The 16,559-nt window shown below is 43.1% G+C and overlaps 1 protein-coding gene across 1 annotated transcript; it reads left to right on the top strand.

The window, feature by feature from the left end:
• The first annotated feature begins 281 nt into the window (after positions 1-281).
• On the top strand, positions 282-2,583 carry htr1d (5-hydroxytryptamine (serotonin) receptor 1D, G protein-coupled). Its single transcript, XM_072458041.1, has one exon. It carries the CDS (start codon positions 956-958, stop codon positions 2,075-2,077), a length of 1,122 nt encoding a protein of 373 aa, XP_072314142.1. The 5' UTR covers positions 282-955; the 3' UTR covers positions 2,078-2,583.
• The last annotated feature ends 13,976 nt before the right edge of the window (positions 2,584-16,559 follow it).

Raw genomic sequence — 16,559 nt, 5'->3', positions numbered from 1 at the left:
ACTAAAGCAAAGAAGTTGAGAAGCAATGGTACGAGTCAAAGCGTTTTGACAATGGGCACAACATTGCAATGGTTTCACATCTTGATCTTTCAAAGGTGAATAAAACTTCTCATACTGACCGCTGTCACTTTTGCATTAGGCCAATATATATTTAGTCATGTACTGTGAGTGTCTTTAGTCTGTGTGTTATTGGGGTCATGGGTATTGTGTCTTTAAAGTCTTTCAAAAAACAAACTCACTTCTTTCTCTTCTTTCTCCTCTCTGTCTCTCCAGGACTTCAAACATGGATTCCCCGCCCGGTGTCTGCCTGATGGACCAAGGCGACATTTCGAGACTCTTGAAAACTACATTTTGACTTGCTGATTTGCACATTTGCTTTCCGATATCTCCAAGAGCACATTGCAAGCCAGGTTTTAGCCAAAGCCTCAATTTAGCAGGCTTCATGAGGACTGTGGAATAGATAAGGAGACAACAAGGCGCCGTGTATATCTCTGGCCATCATCTTGCGTGCGCAGTTCCTCAGCGGGCTCGCTGAAAAGGAGGAGCCCATTAGGCGTGTGATAGATCGGAGGCTGCGGTGGAGGTGCTGTTGTCGGGTGCTAGATGAGATAAGAACCAGCGGAGAGAGAAGAGTCTGCCGCACCGGACCTGAATACCAATGACAGTTTGTTCCCACACAAGAATATTGTGGAACAAATCAATACAAACCAAAAATAGTGAAATGACTCTGAGGACAGAGGCTGAGGATTGAAATAATGGAGTAAAATGCTGGCATAAGCACTTTCTGCTATAAATATCATTGCATAATAAAAGAAATATATTTGTTCTACTAAAAAGTAATCTATTTCCTGCAGAAGCAGAGCCAGTGGTGCTCCTTTGTGCCATGTTGTGACCTGCACGTGTGCAAGTGGAGCAGACGCCTCTGGCCTGATCACTGTGAGGAATAAGGTGCGGGATGGAGCTGGACAACAGCTCCCTGGACTACTTTCTGCTCAACTCCTCCGAGGTCCCAGAGACGGGTGGTGTGCAGCCTTGGGGGGAAGCCACTGTGCTGGGCTTTCAGATCTCTCTATCTGCCCTGCTCGCACTTGTCACTCTTGCCACGGTGCTCTCCAATGCTTTTGTCATTGCTACTATTTTCCTGACCAGGAAACTCCACACACCTGCAAACTTCCTAATAGGATCCCTGGCCGTGACAGACTTATTGGTGTCTATTCTGGTCATGCCTATTAGCATCGTCTACACTGTGAGTAAGACCTGGTCCTTTGGGCAGATTATGTGTGACATCTGGCTGTCATCTGACATTACCTTCTGCACGGCGTCCATCTTACATTTGTGTGTGATTGCCTTGGACCGTTACTGGGCCATCACAGACGCTCTGGAGTACTCCAAAAGACGCACTATGCGAAGAGCTGCAATCATGGTGGCGGTGGTGTGGGTTATCTCCATCTCCATTTCAATGCCTCCACTTTTCTGGAGACAGGCCAAGGCTCACGAGGAGCTGATGGATTGCATGGTGAACACAGATCAGATCTCATACACTCTATACTCCACTTTTGGGGCATTCTATGTTCCCACAGTACTCCTCATTATTCTGTACGGGAGAATCTACGTGGCTGCTCGCTCGCGGATCTTTAAGGCGCCAGTGGCCAGTGGGAAGCGCTTCACCACAGCCCAGCTCATCCAGACCTCTGCCGGCTCGTCGCTGTGCTCTCTGAACTCCGACACTCAGCAGCACACAACTGGAGAAGGCAGTTCTCCACTCTTTGTCAACAGTGTCAAAGTCAAGCTGGCCGACAGCATGGTGGAGAGGAAGCGCCTGTGTGCGGCGCGAGAGCGTAAAGCCACCAAAACCCTGGGCATCATCCTGGGAGCCTTCATCGTGTGCTGGCTGCCCTTCTTCGTGGGCACGCTGGTGATGGCCATCTGTCAGGACTGCTGGTTTGACCCGGTGCTGTTCGATGTCTTCACTTGGCTGGGCTACCTCAACTCTCTCATTAACCCAGTCATTTACACCGTCTTCAATGATGAGTTCAAACAGGCATTCCAAAAACTCATGAAATTCAGAAGATTCTGAGAAGTACATCCAATTGAGTCATTAACATTATAACGTGACTTCAAAAAACATGTGCGTCAACATTGGTTATTTATCATGCCCATCTAACTCCCTGGACCAGGATTGCAAACTCTTCTTCATCTTCATTTTTCCAGACAGCTCGTGAATCACATCGGTGTGGTTGCATGCAAGTGGAGAATTGCCAAAAGTCATGCCTGATAATGGGATCGATAATCTCACACTGACCACAGTTCTGTTAGACTTCTTAAATATGTGAGAATAAGTGCTTGTAAAAAAGCAATAGCAGCCATTCTAAACCGGGACTACCTTTTATCACCAATTAGTTTCCAAGTCCATTGAATAAGTGCCTGCATCAGGAGCATGTGGACACATTGTGCTTGTTAGAGCAAACCATACCACTATGTAAGAAGCTGTTTGTTTGACCTTTGTTCAAGCTGGAAAGCCTGGTGGTTAAACAGCTCGTGGCTGTGTTAGACCTGCGTTTCTGGGAGTCACAGTACAATGAAGAGAGGAGAGAGAAAGATTTATATTTATGAAAATAATAAAGAATATACTTGTATTTATCTTTGAATCATGAACTAAGTATGTCTCAGATCTGCGCTTAGCCCTTAGACATGTACAGTATGTTGGTCTTAGTGTCCCTGCATGCATGCTAAGCAATAGAACATCAATATTACTGGACTCAAGCAGACGATAAGCGGATGCTGATGCTGCTGCTCCGACATCTCTGTGGAGAAGGAGGGGATTAAACCAAGCCAGGACAATGAAGGACCGTTTAACAGACTGGATCTAATATTATGGATTATTAATATTGCAGTGAATATGAAAAGCCATCAAGTGTATGTTGTCTTCTGTGTCCTTGTGCTGCTGTCCCTCTGATGTCTGTGGTACAGTAAAGTACTTAAAACCTCCGGTGTCTTCAGTGGCAGATCTATGATAACTGTGTGCACATGTAAGACATATCTACATAATATAGCACTATTTTATTGAGAAATGCAAGATAAGCAAACAGAAGCTGGTCACATTGCACTGACACACAGAATCAGCTTTTTTATTTACTGGAATTACTTTACAGTCAAAATTCATGTTCCAAATGTCAACGGTAAAATAAAAAATAACATTATTTCACACTGTTATCTAAAATGTAATCTATAATCTATATACCATTATTGTGAAAAATGTTCTACACCTTCTCTATTCAGTACATACCGGTACATTCATACACAATGTGTTTAGGGTCTGAAATTGATTGGTTGTGAGCCCAGTGGAATACATTTATACATCAGAATGCAGGAGCCCCCCGTCCGGCTTTACAAACAACAATACTGCCTCTGCAAGTATGAAATTGAATTGTTTTTGTTTCCAATAAGAGACTGTGACCTAAGATATAACACATCACCATTGAACGCAAATAGAAACCTAGATCCAAATAGTATCCAATTATGTCAGCTGTAGCACTTATTAAAGCAGTGCTAAAGAAGCGAGTATCGATTGAGGCCCGGGGAAGTCACCACGTTGGCTCATGTGTCTTTATTAGGAGCATTCAGGCAGGAGCATACAGCATACATATAACAGGAGACATGGCAGGACAGCCCACTAGCTGTAACCAAGGAATAAACCCCACCATAAAATGAGGAAAATTGTACTTTATATAATGAGTCTAGGGTTTCAGGTGGTCCAGTATTCACCTTATTCCAGAAACCGTGTCTTCTTTCGGTTGTATTAGTGAACACAGGGCTGTCGACCTCCAGAGAACATAAGTTCTACACAGACTAAAAAGCATTTTTGACTTGTTGGTGAACACCTGAACATTGGATATTTTACATAAATTTGCCATTTAAACCGACCGAGTTCCCACTGGACTGAAAGTGCCATTACAACGGAATTGCTGAAGAGAGGAAAGTGGGCGGGGCAGAATAAGGTCAATAGTGGACTAGAATTGTACTGTTACAAAATAAATATATAAGTTAAAGATGCACTAAGTAACTTTTCTGGTGGAGGGTACACCACCTGCATGTCTCAGATACAGATGACAATGCGTGATACTGAGCGGTCTGGCATGGGTGAAAACTTTGTTAATTGGAAACGAAGCGGAAAAAATTTCCTCGAGATCTCGGGGTCTTGTTCGTGAGTGAGTGAAGGACGGAGCGTGAGATTGACAGGCGGATTGGTGCAGCGTCTGCAGTGATGCAGTCGCTGCATCTACGTTCCTACCCTCACCTATGGTCATGAGCTTTGGGTAATGCCCAAAAGGACAAGATCGCGGATACAAGGGGTCAAAATGAGTTTCCTCCACCGGGTGGCTGGGCGCTCCCTTAGAGATAGGGTGAGGAGCTCAGTCACATAGGAGCTCATTGTAGAGCCGCTGCTCCTCCATATCGAGAGGAGCCAGCTGAGGTAGCTCGGACATCTGTTCCGGGTTTGCCTCCTGGAAGGTGTTTCGGAAGGTTCCGGGAGGTGTTTCAGGCACCCGGGCCCCGGGGAAGATCCAGGACACGCTGGAGGGAATATATCTCTCGGTGGCCTGGAATATCCGCTCGAATAAACGGAGGAAAATGTCTATTTAAAGCACAACTAATTCAAGTTGAGTAACGATGTGTCATTACCTCAGAAAAGTAATCGTATTGTTCAGTAGATGTTAAAATAAGGCAGGTGATGCCAACATTGCAGTAAATCGGTGTAATCCCTCATTCGTCCAGGCATGTTCCATAGTAGAAAAAGCTTCAGTTGTAGTCATCTGGACTCAGTTTGAAAAAGTAGACGTTTCGACTCTCATCCAAGAGTCATTGTCAATAACAGAATTTAGGTCGAGAACTCCGATATTAATACTGTTCTGTGGTAAGACCCGCCCATTGGGAGGAGCCTTCCTGAAGTAGAAAGAGTTGTTTGTTTCAACAGAAACTCCCCCCTTGTATCTACCGAGCTAGCCTATTCAGAATCTTAATGGGCTATTAGAATCCTCTTTGTCTTTGTGAGACCCTGGCTCAACCACCCTGAGTACCTGATTAGCATCTGAATGTCCTGGTCCTTTACCTTTCCAGGGGTTCAGTAACCCATTATAAATAACAGGAAGATTAAACCTAAGCCCTCCATTTCTGTTTAAAGAAGGTCTTTCTTTTTTAACAAAAATAGCTTCCTTAACTCCTCTTTCAAACCATCTTTTCTCCCTGCTTAGAACCTTCACCTCCCCGTCTTCAAACGAGTGATTAGAGGCTTCAAGGTGGAGATGCACGGCACTCTGAGGTCCTGAACTAGTATTTCTTCTGTGCTGATAAAGCCTCTTGTGAAGAAAGCTGTAAAGAACGTTACATAGGTGAGACGAAACAGCCTCTACACAAGACATTCAGATGCTAATCAGGTACTCAGGGTGGTTGAGCCAGGGTCTCACTAAGACAAAGAGGACTCTAATAGCCCATTAAGATTCTGAATAGGCTAGCTCGGTAGATACAAGGGGGGAGTTTCTGTTGAAACAAACAACTCTTTCTACTTCAGGAAGGCTCCTCCCAATGGGCGGGTCTTACCACAGAACAGTATTAATATCGGAGTTCTCGACCTAAATTCTTTTATTGACAATGACTCTTGGATGAGAGTCGAAACGTCTACTTTTTCAAACTGAGTCCAGATGACTACAACTGAAGCTTTTTCTACTAACATTGCAGTAACATACAGCACGCACGATAGCATTTTTGGAAATTTACACATTTTGGCCATGGGACACATTTATTCCTCTTATTTATGTCTTCATGTCTGTATTTGGCACAGTAAAACTTCTAAAGTCCAGATTTCCTTTTGTAGTCGTTGAACAGTGGGTGACAGAGCTGCTGTTCACCATTAAAATGAATGGACATCTTCCCACACAGAGGCCTGTTAGTTTGGTACATCTGAGGGATCGTTCCCGGGAATGTTCCACAGTGTGATATGCATTAAACTTACATGCACTATTTTCAGCTACGGGTGTTTTTAAAAAAAACATGCATTCTTACAATGCGGGGTCATCTTTCCATAGATATGATTAATAATTTTGTCTGCTGGCTTTGCCGGCTTGTCTCTATATGGAAATAGATTAGTCAATTGCCAGAGTGAAACATTCAGTTATAGCAATATCTCCATGTGACAAGCAGATGGCAAAGCCTTTGGCAGAAAAAGTCCATGAGCCACATTTTGACTGGCCGTGGTCCCTCAGGCCAGTTCACTTTGCACCTGTGTTTTCTCTTATCCAGTTATCTCGCGCTAAAGCGACTCTGCATACTCTGGGCGCCAATACCTCTCACGGCCCCATTCGGACCCCTCAAACGGGGCAGTTTGCTCAGGCAGTGGAAACACCACTCCACTTCACCTTGCCCCGCCTCACCCCTCACCGCTCCACACTGCCCCGCCACTTTTGACCTCACCTCACCCCGCCTCACCCATCACTGCACCATGCGGCCCGTACCATATCGCACTGTTCCTCTTCTGCCCTGTATCATTCTGCCCCATCCCACTCCTGTGCTAACATATGTAACACTGGTTAAGTGTTCAGGAAGTGCAAGTGTGCTTTAATAAAAAGTCAGTCAGTGTGGGTCAAAACAGCCTCAAGGCAGCTTTTATTAACAACAAAAGATAGGTTTGATTGAGAATTAGTGAGGTTCCACGCCACGCCAGGGAGGGAGAGGCATGCTACAAGTGACAAACAAAGAAGATTAAAGCAAACAAACCCATTACCATAACAGAAAACACCCAACAACATGTGGGTTATTGTCACCAATAACTATAAATGAAATCACCCACTAAACTGAGCCCCAATCCTCCCCAACAACCTCAGGACCGACACCAATTACAGAACTATTAAAACTTGTTCAAAACAAGCTATATACAACGGTATAAAACAACCTATATAAAAACGGTATAAAAACGGCAACCAGCACTCAGCCTGAAAGCACAGTGCAAACACTGGACTGTTGAGGCCCTTTAAAATGCATTATACAACAATACAAAGAAGTCTTTTTACAAAAGGTTAAAACATAAAGATCATTTTGGTGGTGTTTGGCTCACCAGACACCACCATGTGCTCAGGGCTGCTCAGGAAGAGAAAGTGACACACTTAACCTCTAACCTGAGTCACTGAGTGACTGAGTCACATGACTGAGCCAACCCTGCCACAGTACCATAACGATAATATAATACATCCATGACCTTAACACTGGACTGTTAAGACCCAGAAACCACCATGTGCACAGGGCTGCTCAGGAAGAGGAAGTGAAACACTTCTGACCTTTACAGTCGGTCATGTGACTTACTCACATGACTGACCTACCACAAATGGCTCAAGTGAACTTTTAAAATGCGCTTCTTAATTGAGTGTCTGCGTGATGTCACGCAGGCACTATATGTTCTTGTATTTCACATATTTTTTTATTATTATATTTTCCATGTTTTTCCATTTAGCCAGTTTCAACTCCTTAAAGGCGCAATGGACGTTTTCTTGGCGATTTGAGAATGCAGGCGGACTGATACAACACACACGTGCGTTTGTTTATTAGCGCAACGGGGCGCATCGCATCGCTCGTCTCCCGTAGATTTCTGTCCACTTCTGCGTAACTATATTATGATAGATCCATGCGCTTAGGCACGCGGAAACGTGGGGACGAACCACACGCGGCTGCAGGTGAACAATAGGTCCGTTTTATGATTGATACGTGGCAGGACAAATGATTTATCCACGCCACGAGGAAATATGATAAAAAACGTTGCTGAAAAAAATCGTCCATACCACCTTTAACGCTTCAACCGATTTCAACATGTTATACCTCATTACCATCGCTTTCGCAGTAGTACGTGTGCTATTACTTTTGACATTTGAACAACTTGTACTTTTTGCAGAATTGTCGAATTTTCAAAAGTATTAGTTTTCCCCATTTAAATGAATTTGGGCATTATGAGTGTCTGTTGTTGTTGTTGTTGTTGTTTTATGGCGGTTGGCATCCGAGTGTTGCATTACCGCCAGACTTTAATCCTCAGACGTTTCGTAGTCCTCAGACTCTGTCGTAGTCCGTAAAAGTACTCCTCCCATTGCTTTGGCGTACAAAGCCCATGAGGTCATGATGTGTTTTAGTGTCTGCGGAATTCTTTAGACTTTATTCTTTAGAATTTTGTGACGGAGCCAGTCGAGCGAGAGCGAGAGAGAGGGGGGGGGAGAGGGAGAGAGGGAGAGAGAGAGAGAGGGGGGAGGGGGAGGGAGAGGGACAGAGAGAGAGGGAGGAGAGAGAGAGAGAGAGAGAGGGGGAGGGAGGGAGGGAGAGAGAGAGGGGGGGGGAGGGGGAGAGGGAGAGAGAGAGAGAGAGGGGGGGGAGGGGGAGGGAGAGGGACAGAGAGAGAGGGAGGAGAGAGAGAGAGAGAGAGGGGGGGAGGGAGGGAGGGAGGGAGAGAGAGAGAGGGGGGGAGGGGGAGGGAGAGGGACAGAGAGAGAGGGAGGAGAGAGAGAGAGAGAGAGGGGGGGAGGGAGGGAGGGAGGGAGAGAGAGAGAGAGGGGGAGGGAGGGAGGGAGAGAGAGAGAGGGGGGGGAGGGGGAGGGAGAGGGACAGAGAGAGAGGGAGGAGAGAGAGAGAGAGAGAGGGGGGGAGGGAGAGAGGGAGGGAGAGAGAGAGAGAGGGGGAGGGAGGGAGGGAGAGAGAGAGAGAGGGAGGGAGAGGGGGGGAGATGGGGGGAGAGGGAGAGACGCAGACACTCCAGCAATGGCTTCAGCCATTGCAGATTTTCTAGTTCTTATTGCTTCTTAATTAAGATAAATTATCTACCAAAGGAAAAATTACAATTGAAATGAGCCATAAATCAATTTAATCATAAATGTCTTGAAATCAAAATATTGTAATCTTTACTTTTCACATTTTACTTCATTTCAATTTCTAAACTGAAAGGGCCACACAAAATAATATAAAAATCATTTGAGATATGACGTGCACAGAACCCATATTTAAATAAAATAAGGCAATCTCTATGTGTCAGAGAGAATCTACAGTAAAACGTACAAAAATGAGCATCAACTTTGAAACGCTCACTTGCCTTTTGACACAACACATTCACTAAAGTGTTAGGTTCAAAGAAATAGTTTCCCCTCTTACCAAAATGTAAAACCCATAAGAGAATACATCAAGTTGTGTTTTGAGAGTTCAGGCGAGGCAGCTCATGTCTCTGGGCACCATAAAATATCACAGAAAGGTTGAAATGCCAGTTTCTAATACTCCTCAAAAGACAAGGAGAGAAAGAGAGAGAGCAAACTAAACATGGCGCTGTCAGTCTGTGTTAGTGCACTGGGGGAACGAGCCCATAATGGCCGCTCAAACACAAAGGTCAGCGCGCACTTAACCTGGTGGGCAGAGCGTCGCTTTTGCACTGGCCAGTGAGGAGAAGCACATGGGGAGGAGAAACAGAAAAGAGCAGCTGGCAATGGGAACGTTGGGCTGTAAAGAGCGGAGGTGGGACACAAGAGTAACGATGATTCAAAATAATATTAGAAGTAATCACCAGAAATATTGACTCAGCAATTAGAAGAAAAACAAATAGACTGAGCCAAGTTCAAGTTTCTTGGTTCATTTTGTTTCCATATTTGATGCAAACTACAAAGAAATTAACAGAATTAATTTGAATTTGGATTTAGAATTTGTAATAAATCAGGCAAATTGTACGATTCCTCCAAAATCTAAGTACAATACGTTGCTGTGTGTAACTACATATTCATCACATTTACCGATAGGTATTAAGAGTTAATATCTAACTACATTTTCTAGTTTTTTTGTGTCACTTGGTGAAACAAAAACAAAAAAATGACTCTTACATTTTTGGTACGATATGTCCAGCACAATGTTTAACCAGATTTAAGCAGCTTTGGTGATGTGTGGCAGCCGATGCTAACGCTGCTGCAACGCTGAACGTTAAACAGTTTGCTGCATGTTCTTCCATCCCTCATCCCTATCATCTTCCAATTTTCTTGAGCCTGGATATTTCCTAAATCCACCCAGCGCAGTTAGCTTTACACAAGGCCAAAGCTCATACATTATTCAGCTGTCCTGATGCACGTGCACCACCCTTTGATTAGCAGCAGATAGTCGGAGTGACGAGCATCTACCACCTACACACATGCAAATCCCTGCACCCCACTTTCAACAGAAACCTATTTAGCATGCGTGTTTCCCCTGCTCCCGAAAACACCTGCACAGGCCAAACTGTAGTGCACCAACATGAATCATTCACACTTCAGTCACACTTCATCTGAAACCGTTTCCCTCATTTGGAACATATTTCAAATCCTGTTATTCGACATTTAAAATCCTACATCATAAGCTACAGCTGAGGTTTAAGAAATGTCTTACAAGGAGGTAAAACGTGCTTTGATGATAATGAGATTAACAAATAAAGCGTAACAATCAATTTCTCGTAAGCGGCTTTGTGATGTTCTGTTAAACACTAATCTCATGAGAGGATGTCGTCAGTAAAAAGAAAGTCGGCCCTCAATGTAATGGCTGTATCTTTTAGTCTGGCATCAAATGTAGCTTTGAATTTGTCTCTGCAAAATATAGAATTTCTAAATGACCACTTATCAGCAGCATGATACTAACAGTGTAGTGGTTTTCAACAGATTTACTGAAGAACTGAAATGATTAGAGTGAAAACTGAAAATATCATCTTTCCAGGGTATAATGCATCTCATTATTCATACATTTTGTTGCTCGTAGGCTTTATTAGACAGGAGAGTGTGAAATGGGGAATGAGGGAGAAGGGATGAGTAAATTGTCGGGACTCTAACTGGCAACACTGCATATGCGTGCTGTGCCTTGACCACTCGACCACTGGGCAGTACAATGCATCATGTCTAAACCTAACACATTTCATAAAGAGGCAGAAAGAAGTGAAGAGAATACACACAAAGCTGACAATAAACCGGATTAATTTCTTGTTTACTCTTACCCACACCTCATTGCACCACAAACTTGGGATTACTAAACCTCTTTTTGTTAAGTGTTGAGATCGGCCTCATGAAGAAAAAACATCATTTGAAATGTGACTGTTGTTTTGCACGTGATGCTTTTACCTGGCCTTCTGGGAGTGAGCAGTGTAATGTGCTCCCGTGAATGGAGAATATCAGTGTCTTGCGGGATTCCTTTGCCGTCCATGATTCCGTTTCCCTGTGCGTCATGTGCCAGAAAATACAGTGAAGAATACATCCGGAGTTAATGTTTAATGAATGGAGTGAGGCAAAAAATCCACAGAGGTTTAAAACATGTATGAGGGTTGTGTCCAGCACGGGTCAGGCAGGGATGGAGGTGGGAGGTTAAGGCCGTTCACAGCTTCCGCCGCCTCAGGGAAAGTTAAAAATTGGACCGTTTTGCTTGGGTCTCCAAACCTTCATACTGTACAGGCTTAGAGGAAATTGAGTTCTTGGGGCTGGAGTGTTGGCAGGAGGAGGGAAAACAGGAAGGACTGCTCAGGGTGCAGATTTAAGAATAAAATTATTGCTCAAGTAACACACACTCAACTATTTCATTTTGATTTAGTGCTTTAGAAAACAGCTTCAGCCCCTGAGACTCGCGCGTAGAAGGAGCAGCTGCATTTCCTTGGCAGCAGAGCCCAAGGAGTGAAAACTGTGAAACGAAATTAAAACCACAATATCGGGATCTGAGCAAACATTCTCTCTTGATCTGCAGTCTCCAGTCCATTCATCCAGGAGAAGGAAAGAAGTTAAAAAAAGACTAAAATATATTGCAACTTGGTTATAATATCCTAATTGACAATGGTACAGTTTATGCCAGGGTGTTTAAACTATTGTACGGGAGCCAAATGAGGCCCTCAGACCATTTATGTTGGCCCTCAGAATTCCTACTAAACTGGCCGAAAGAATATACTTTTTACAGTAAAACTAGATATCATAACCTAAATAAAGACTATTTTGATGTGATACAAACCTAAAATGAATGTTCCAAGTTTTATTGAATGTGTGGTGGACTGGCAAATCATTATGTCATTACAAACATGCAAAAGGCTGTTGGAGTAGGTCCAAGAGAGTTTGTCAAAGGTACAGCCATCAGGACACCATTTTTCTTATAAAGACATTTCGACTGCCTACCGGAAGTACCGTATTTTTCGGACTTTAAGCCGCTACTTTTTCCCCAGGTTTTGAACCCTGCGGCCCATATAACGGTGCGATTAATTTATAGATTCTTACTGGCTAACGGAACTCTATCAGGAAAAGCCAGCATTTGACACACTGTAGAAGAGGATGTCAGTGGACAGTGGTCACTGTTTTAAGCTTGAAGCTTGGAGATTAGCTTGTGTGTTTTATTACATCATCACATTCACGGAGAAATGAGTCTAATGAGAAAGTGAATCTAGACGCGGCGAAACGCAAAGACACACGTGGTGCACGGACAGCGCGGGACCCCTAGCTCAAAAGATAAATATTCTAATGTTACACCGTAGGCACCTGCAGCTTATTGACAGGTGCGGCCCATTTATACAATTTCTTGTTTCTTTGTCAATTTCGTTGGAGCGGATTTTAATCAGGAGCGCTGTATAGTAGTCATTTTGCATCTGAAGGTGCTGGTTTGAGAAGCTAGTCTTGTTCTAAGGGAGTAATAACACAAAAGTGCCTTTGTTCACCAGTTAGTCTTATTATGTGTCGTAATGTTGTCTGTCACAGCTCTTAAGTACCTAATAAGCAACTGAGCAGCTTGATTTCTCATTTGACAGAGATTTAAGGATACTGCACAGGAGGTAGATTATGTCTTCAAATATCTTTCTGTTCAAAGGATTTTCTACAAGAGGCTGCTGTTAATGCGGTTATATTGGAGGAGTGAGGCCATTGTTGTAGAATAAATTGAAGTAGCCTGAGAGAAGAGACATGAAGCTGGAGTTCTAACACAGGAGACGTTTATTTACCATCAGTGCAGGGCCCGGGACCTGGAGACATCTTATTATGGAGCCTATTCTTTCAAACTCTCAGGCTAATATAATTTATTCTACATATATATGCTTCCTCCCAAGATTGTGTCACCCCCACCCCAAAAATGTAATGCTGATTTTTGTTCAGAAGAAACTGCCGAATCGATAGCTTTTTTCATTTTGGGACGCTAAATGAAAATGAAAAAATCAGCATCAACCATTTCAGGCATTTTTAGTCCTAATCAAAATGTGTATGGGAGTAGAAAGTGCACGCTCTAAAATGTAGAGTAAAAGTGAATTCATTGCAAAAAATGTGTTTTACTTAAATACAGTACTTTACTTGTGTACCACACTTTCCACCACTGCCACCAGTGATGTGAGGAGGGATAAAGGAGCTGGTTTGACTGGGCTCTACACAACCATCAGAGAGAGCACCCCCCCTCCGGCTCCTGCAGCCCAGCACAATGCAGATACACCACTGACTGTGCCCATCCTCACTGCTGCAAGGAAATACACTCGAGAAGTTGCTGAAGGAACATTTTAAGTTGATACACGAATTTATTTGTTTTTTGTTGTTTTTTAATTCCTAAATTTAATAAAACAAACACTAAACAATTTGTGTTAACCACGTCCCAATATGCAAATAGTAAGTCACAGTGTTTTTAGCACAGAATGCACACACCATCTTCTGGTTTGCCTCAAAGGTACTGGAACATTATGCTAACTTAGGTCTGGTCTGAGAATTCTGGTGTGAGAAATAGACACGAGCTTTCCCCCGCAGAGGTAAGTCAGTGTATTTCTATTCCTTTGTTCTAAAATATCTCATTAAAAAAACATGATTTAGTTTGAACTGTGTGCCCCGCCCACATATTGTCTCTTGGTTCTTTCATTCTGATGAACCATGAGAGACACCAACAGTTGTTTATATATGGTTCTCATTTAACTATGCACCTAACTGGATTAAAAAGGGTCCCTAGCTGTTTCTATATGGATATCACTCAACAGAACCTTTGAAATGAATAGTTGATGTCCTGCAGTCTCATCAAAGACAATAGCATTAAACTGAACCACAGGAAATAGAAGGCGGGTGCAGCTCTTTAAATACAAAGCAGTCAGTCATTTTTGTCCCTTTAATCTCACATGGATAGGGTTAGAATGATTAAAAATTCAGAATAGACTTCTATGTGCATGCTAGCACGGAGGCTAATCAGGTTTCTCCACACCATTTTCACCACATCTTGTCCATCATTATTCCCCACCCTGACAGAAGACTCCCTTTTGTGGGTGTTTTCAATAGTGAGATGTGTCACGGCTGATGAGCACACATGCAACTCCATCCAACAGCGCCGTAAGCTCCAACGTTGTCATAGCAGTACTAATGATGATGAGGGCCCGGAACATTTTGCCACAAAGAGGAGAACCTGGAGGGACAAGCCTGGGGGACATCGAATAGTCCATAGACGTGAACCACAACGGTGTAAGAAACAGTCATCAACTTTATCTAATAGCTCCACAGACAGGATCATCAAATGAGCGTTCAATACTTTTAAGCCCCACAGGACTTTATAAGTGCCCAGATCTGCTCACCAAATAATACTGGCATAAAAAAAATCAATTATAATACATTTAGACGTGACGTGACTCATTCCTGTTACCAATCCCAGATACCTGTTTAAAGTAACAGCACTGAAAGTAACACGATTGAGTTTCCGTCCTTCGATCTGTCAATACTTTCAAACAGCACCGCCTCCGTGTGAACAGCTCCGAGACACTGTGTACAAGAAACTGAGTCGGAATATGTGTCGCCTGTAGGGCTAAGAGAGGCTAGTATGGAGAGGTCATTCAGGGAACAGGTTCAAAAGCCAGTTTCCCTCACAACTGGCTCACATTAAAGGAGAAAGCCACACTTTGATCCGTCCACTGCCTTCACAAGACCCAGACAAGGGCCCTGCCTGTGGGTTGTGCCATCTGTGAGACACAACAGGATCTTAAGGACATTGGGTGTAGTTGGGTGACAGGACCAAGCCAAATTTGCCTTCACATCTTTAGAGTTTCAGCAATTAAAAAAACAGAACATTTTTTTAATTGACAACAGTATGTGTAGTTTGTTTTAACACTATCCTGCTAAACTATGCATTTACTACATCAGATTTGACGCTGATATTTCAACTTGAACTTTCGGACATGTGCTACAATGTTCAATGTTTGACTTTGAAACAGCTTTTTAGTCTGTGTAGAACTTACTTTGTCTCGAGGTCGGCAGCCCTGTGTTAACTAATACAAGCGGAAGGAGGATTACGTGGGATGGCGGCGCCGACACGGGCTTCTGGAATAAGGTGAATAGGTCTAAATATTTTGAAGTGTTTTATTTATTGCCTTATTGGTTGTAAGAATTGGCTTTATTACCTCAAAAAAATGTATGCTGACAAAATCTGCAAAAATGCTAAAGTAACTTTGTATACACCTTTTCTTCTCATCATCTGTTGTCTCAGGGACTCTCTACATAGTTTGAAAGTCATTTTTCTATTTTCATTATGTATTTTTAGTCAGGTTGAATTCAAAGTTTTGTGTTTGAGGAAAAACAAGCTGAGAAAACCTTCAATCTATATGTTTTTTTATTTCCTGAAATGTGTCCAAAAAAGGACTCTTGGGCTTAACAGAGAGTATTTGTGATGGACAATTAAAGCACTGCTGACTGAACTGTATTTCCACTCTTTACAGCAAAAGTTGTCATTATTGCCCACAACAATGGACACATTTAGTTGTTCTCAGCTTCAAAAAGGTAATGTTGACTTTTCAGGTGGGCGGAGCTTGGGAACAACGTCATGAAAAACCATTATTGGAAAAATGTACCATGTTGAGGACCGAGAGACAGTCGATGGAAGATAATAGATTTACATCGTTAAAGTAAAGAAATAATTTGTAGAGCAAGACTGCTGTATCACTATTGGGCAGTATTAGTGTGACTGGAGCAAATGAATATCAAACGAAATATCTTCAATCACATTTGGCAGTTGACTAGGGCCCGGGGGCCAAATGCGGCCCTCAAACCAATTTTTGTTGGCCCTCCGGCTCCTGCTATGTTGGCCCAAACAACAATAAGTAGTACTTTTTACTGTGAAATTGGGAACATTCATGCATATTGATGTTAAACCAACCTAATATTAATATTCTAGGTATAATTAAAGGTGTGGAGGCTCATCGCAATTACATCAAATGCAAAATTTCGAAAGATTCACTTTGTCGTTCAACAATTTCGACATTGTCAAGTTGTTTGTGGCCCTCTGCCCCGTTTAAGTTTCAAAATGCGGCCCTTGGTGAAAAAAATTGGGTTTGGACACCCCTGGTTTATGAGGAGTAGTTGTGAAAATTAGACTTGATAGGGATTATGCTCGCTAACTCTCCCATCAGTGACAGGTACTTTAATTACCCACAATTGCCCTCAGTGTAATAGCACAACCGTTGAAAGTGGAGGCCATGGTACAGCTGGATACAAGGACCACACAAATCGCATTCCTTGCTTCAAAAAGTAAAGGCCTCTCCCGGAATGTGGTGATGCCGTCTGAAAGCG

Source organism: Eucyclogobius newberryi, unplaced genomic scaffold, assembly GCF_026437365.1.
Source record: "Eucyclogobius newberryi isolate DKJ021-1_F unplaced genomic scaffold, fEucNew1.0.hap1 SCAF_21, whole genome shotgun sequence".
Taxonomy (NCBI): Eukaryota; Metazoa; Chordata; class Actinopteri; order Gobiiformes; family Gobiidae; genus Eucyclogobius; species Eucyclogobius newberryi.
This window is presented reverse-complemented; position numbering and strand designations above follow the sequence as displayed.

Coding starts and splice junctions, on each gene's coding strand:
- htr1d (XM_072458041.1), top strand. CDS start 956: ATGGAGCTGGACAACAGCTCCCTGGACTACTTTCTGCTCAACTCCTCC.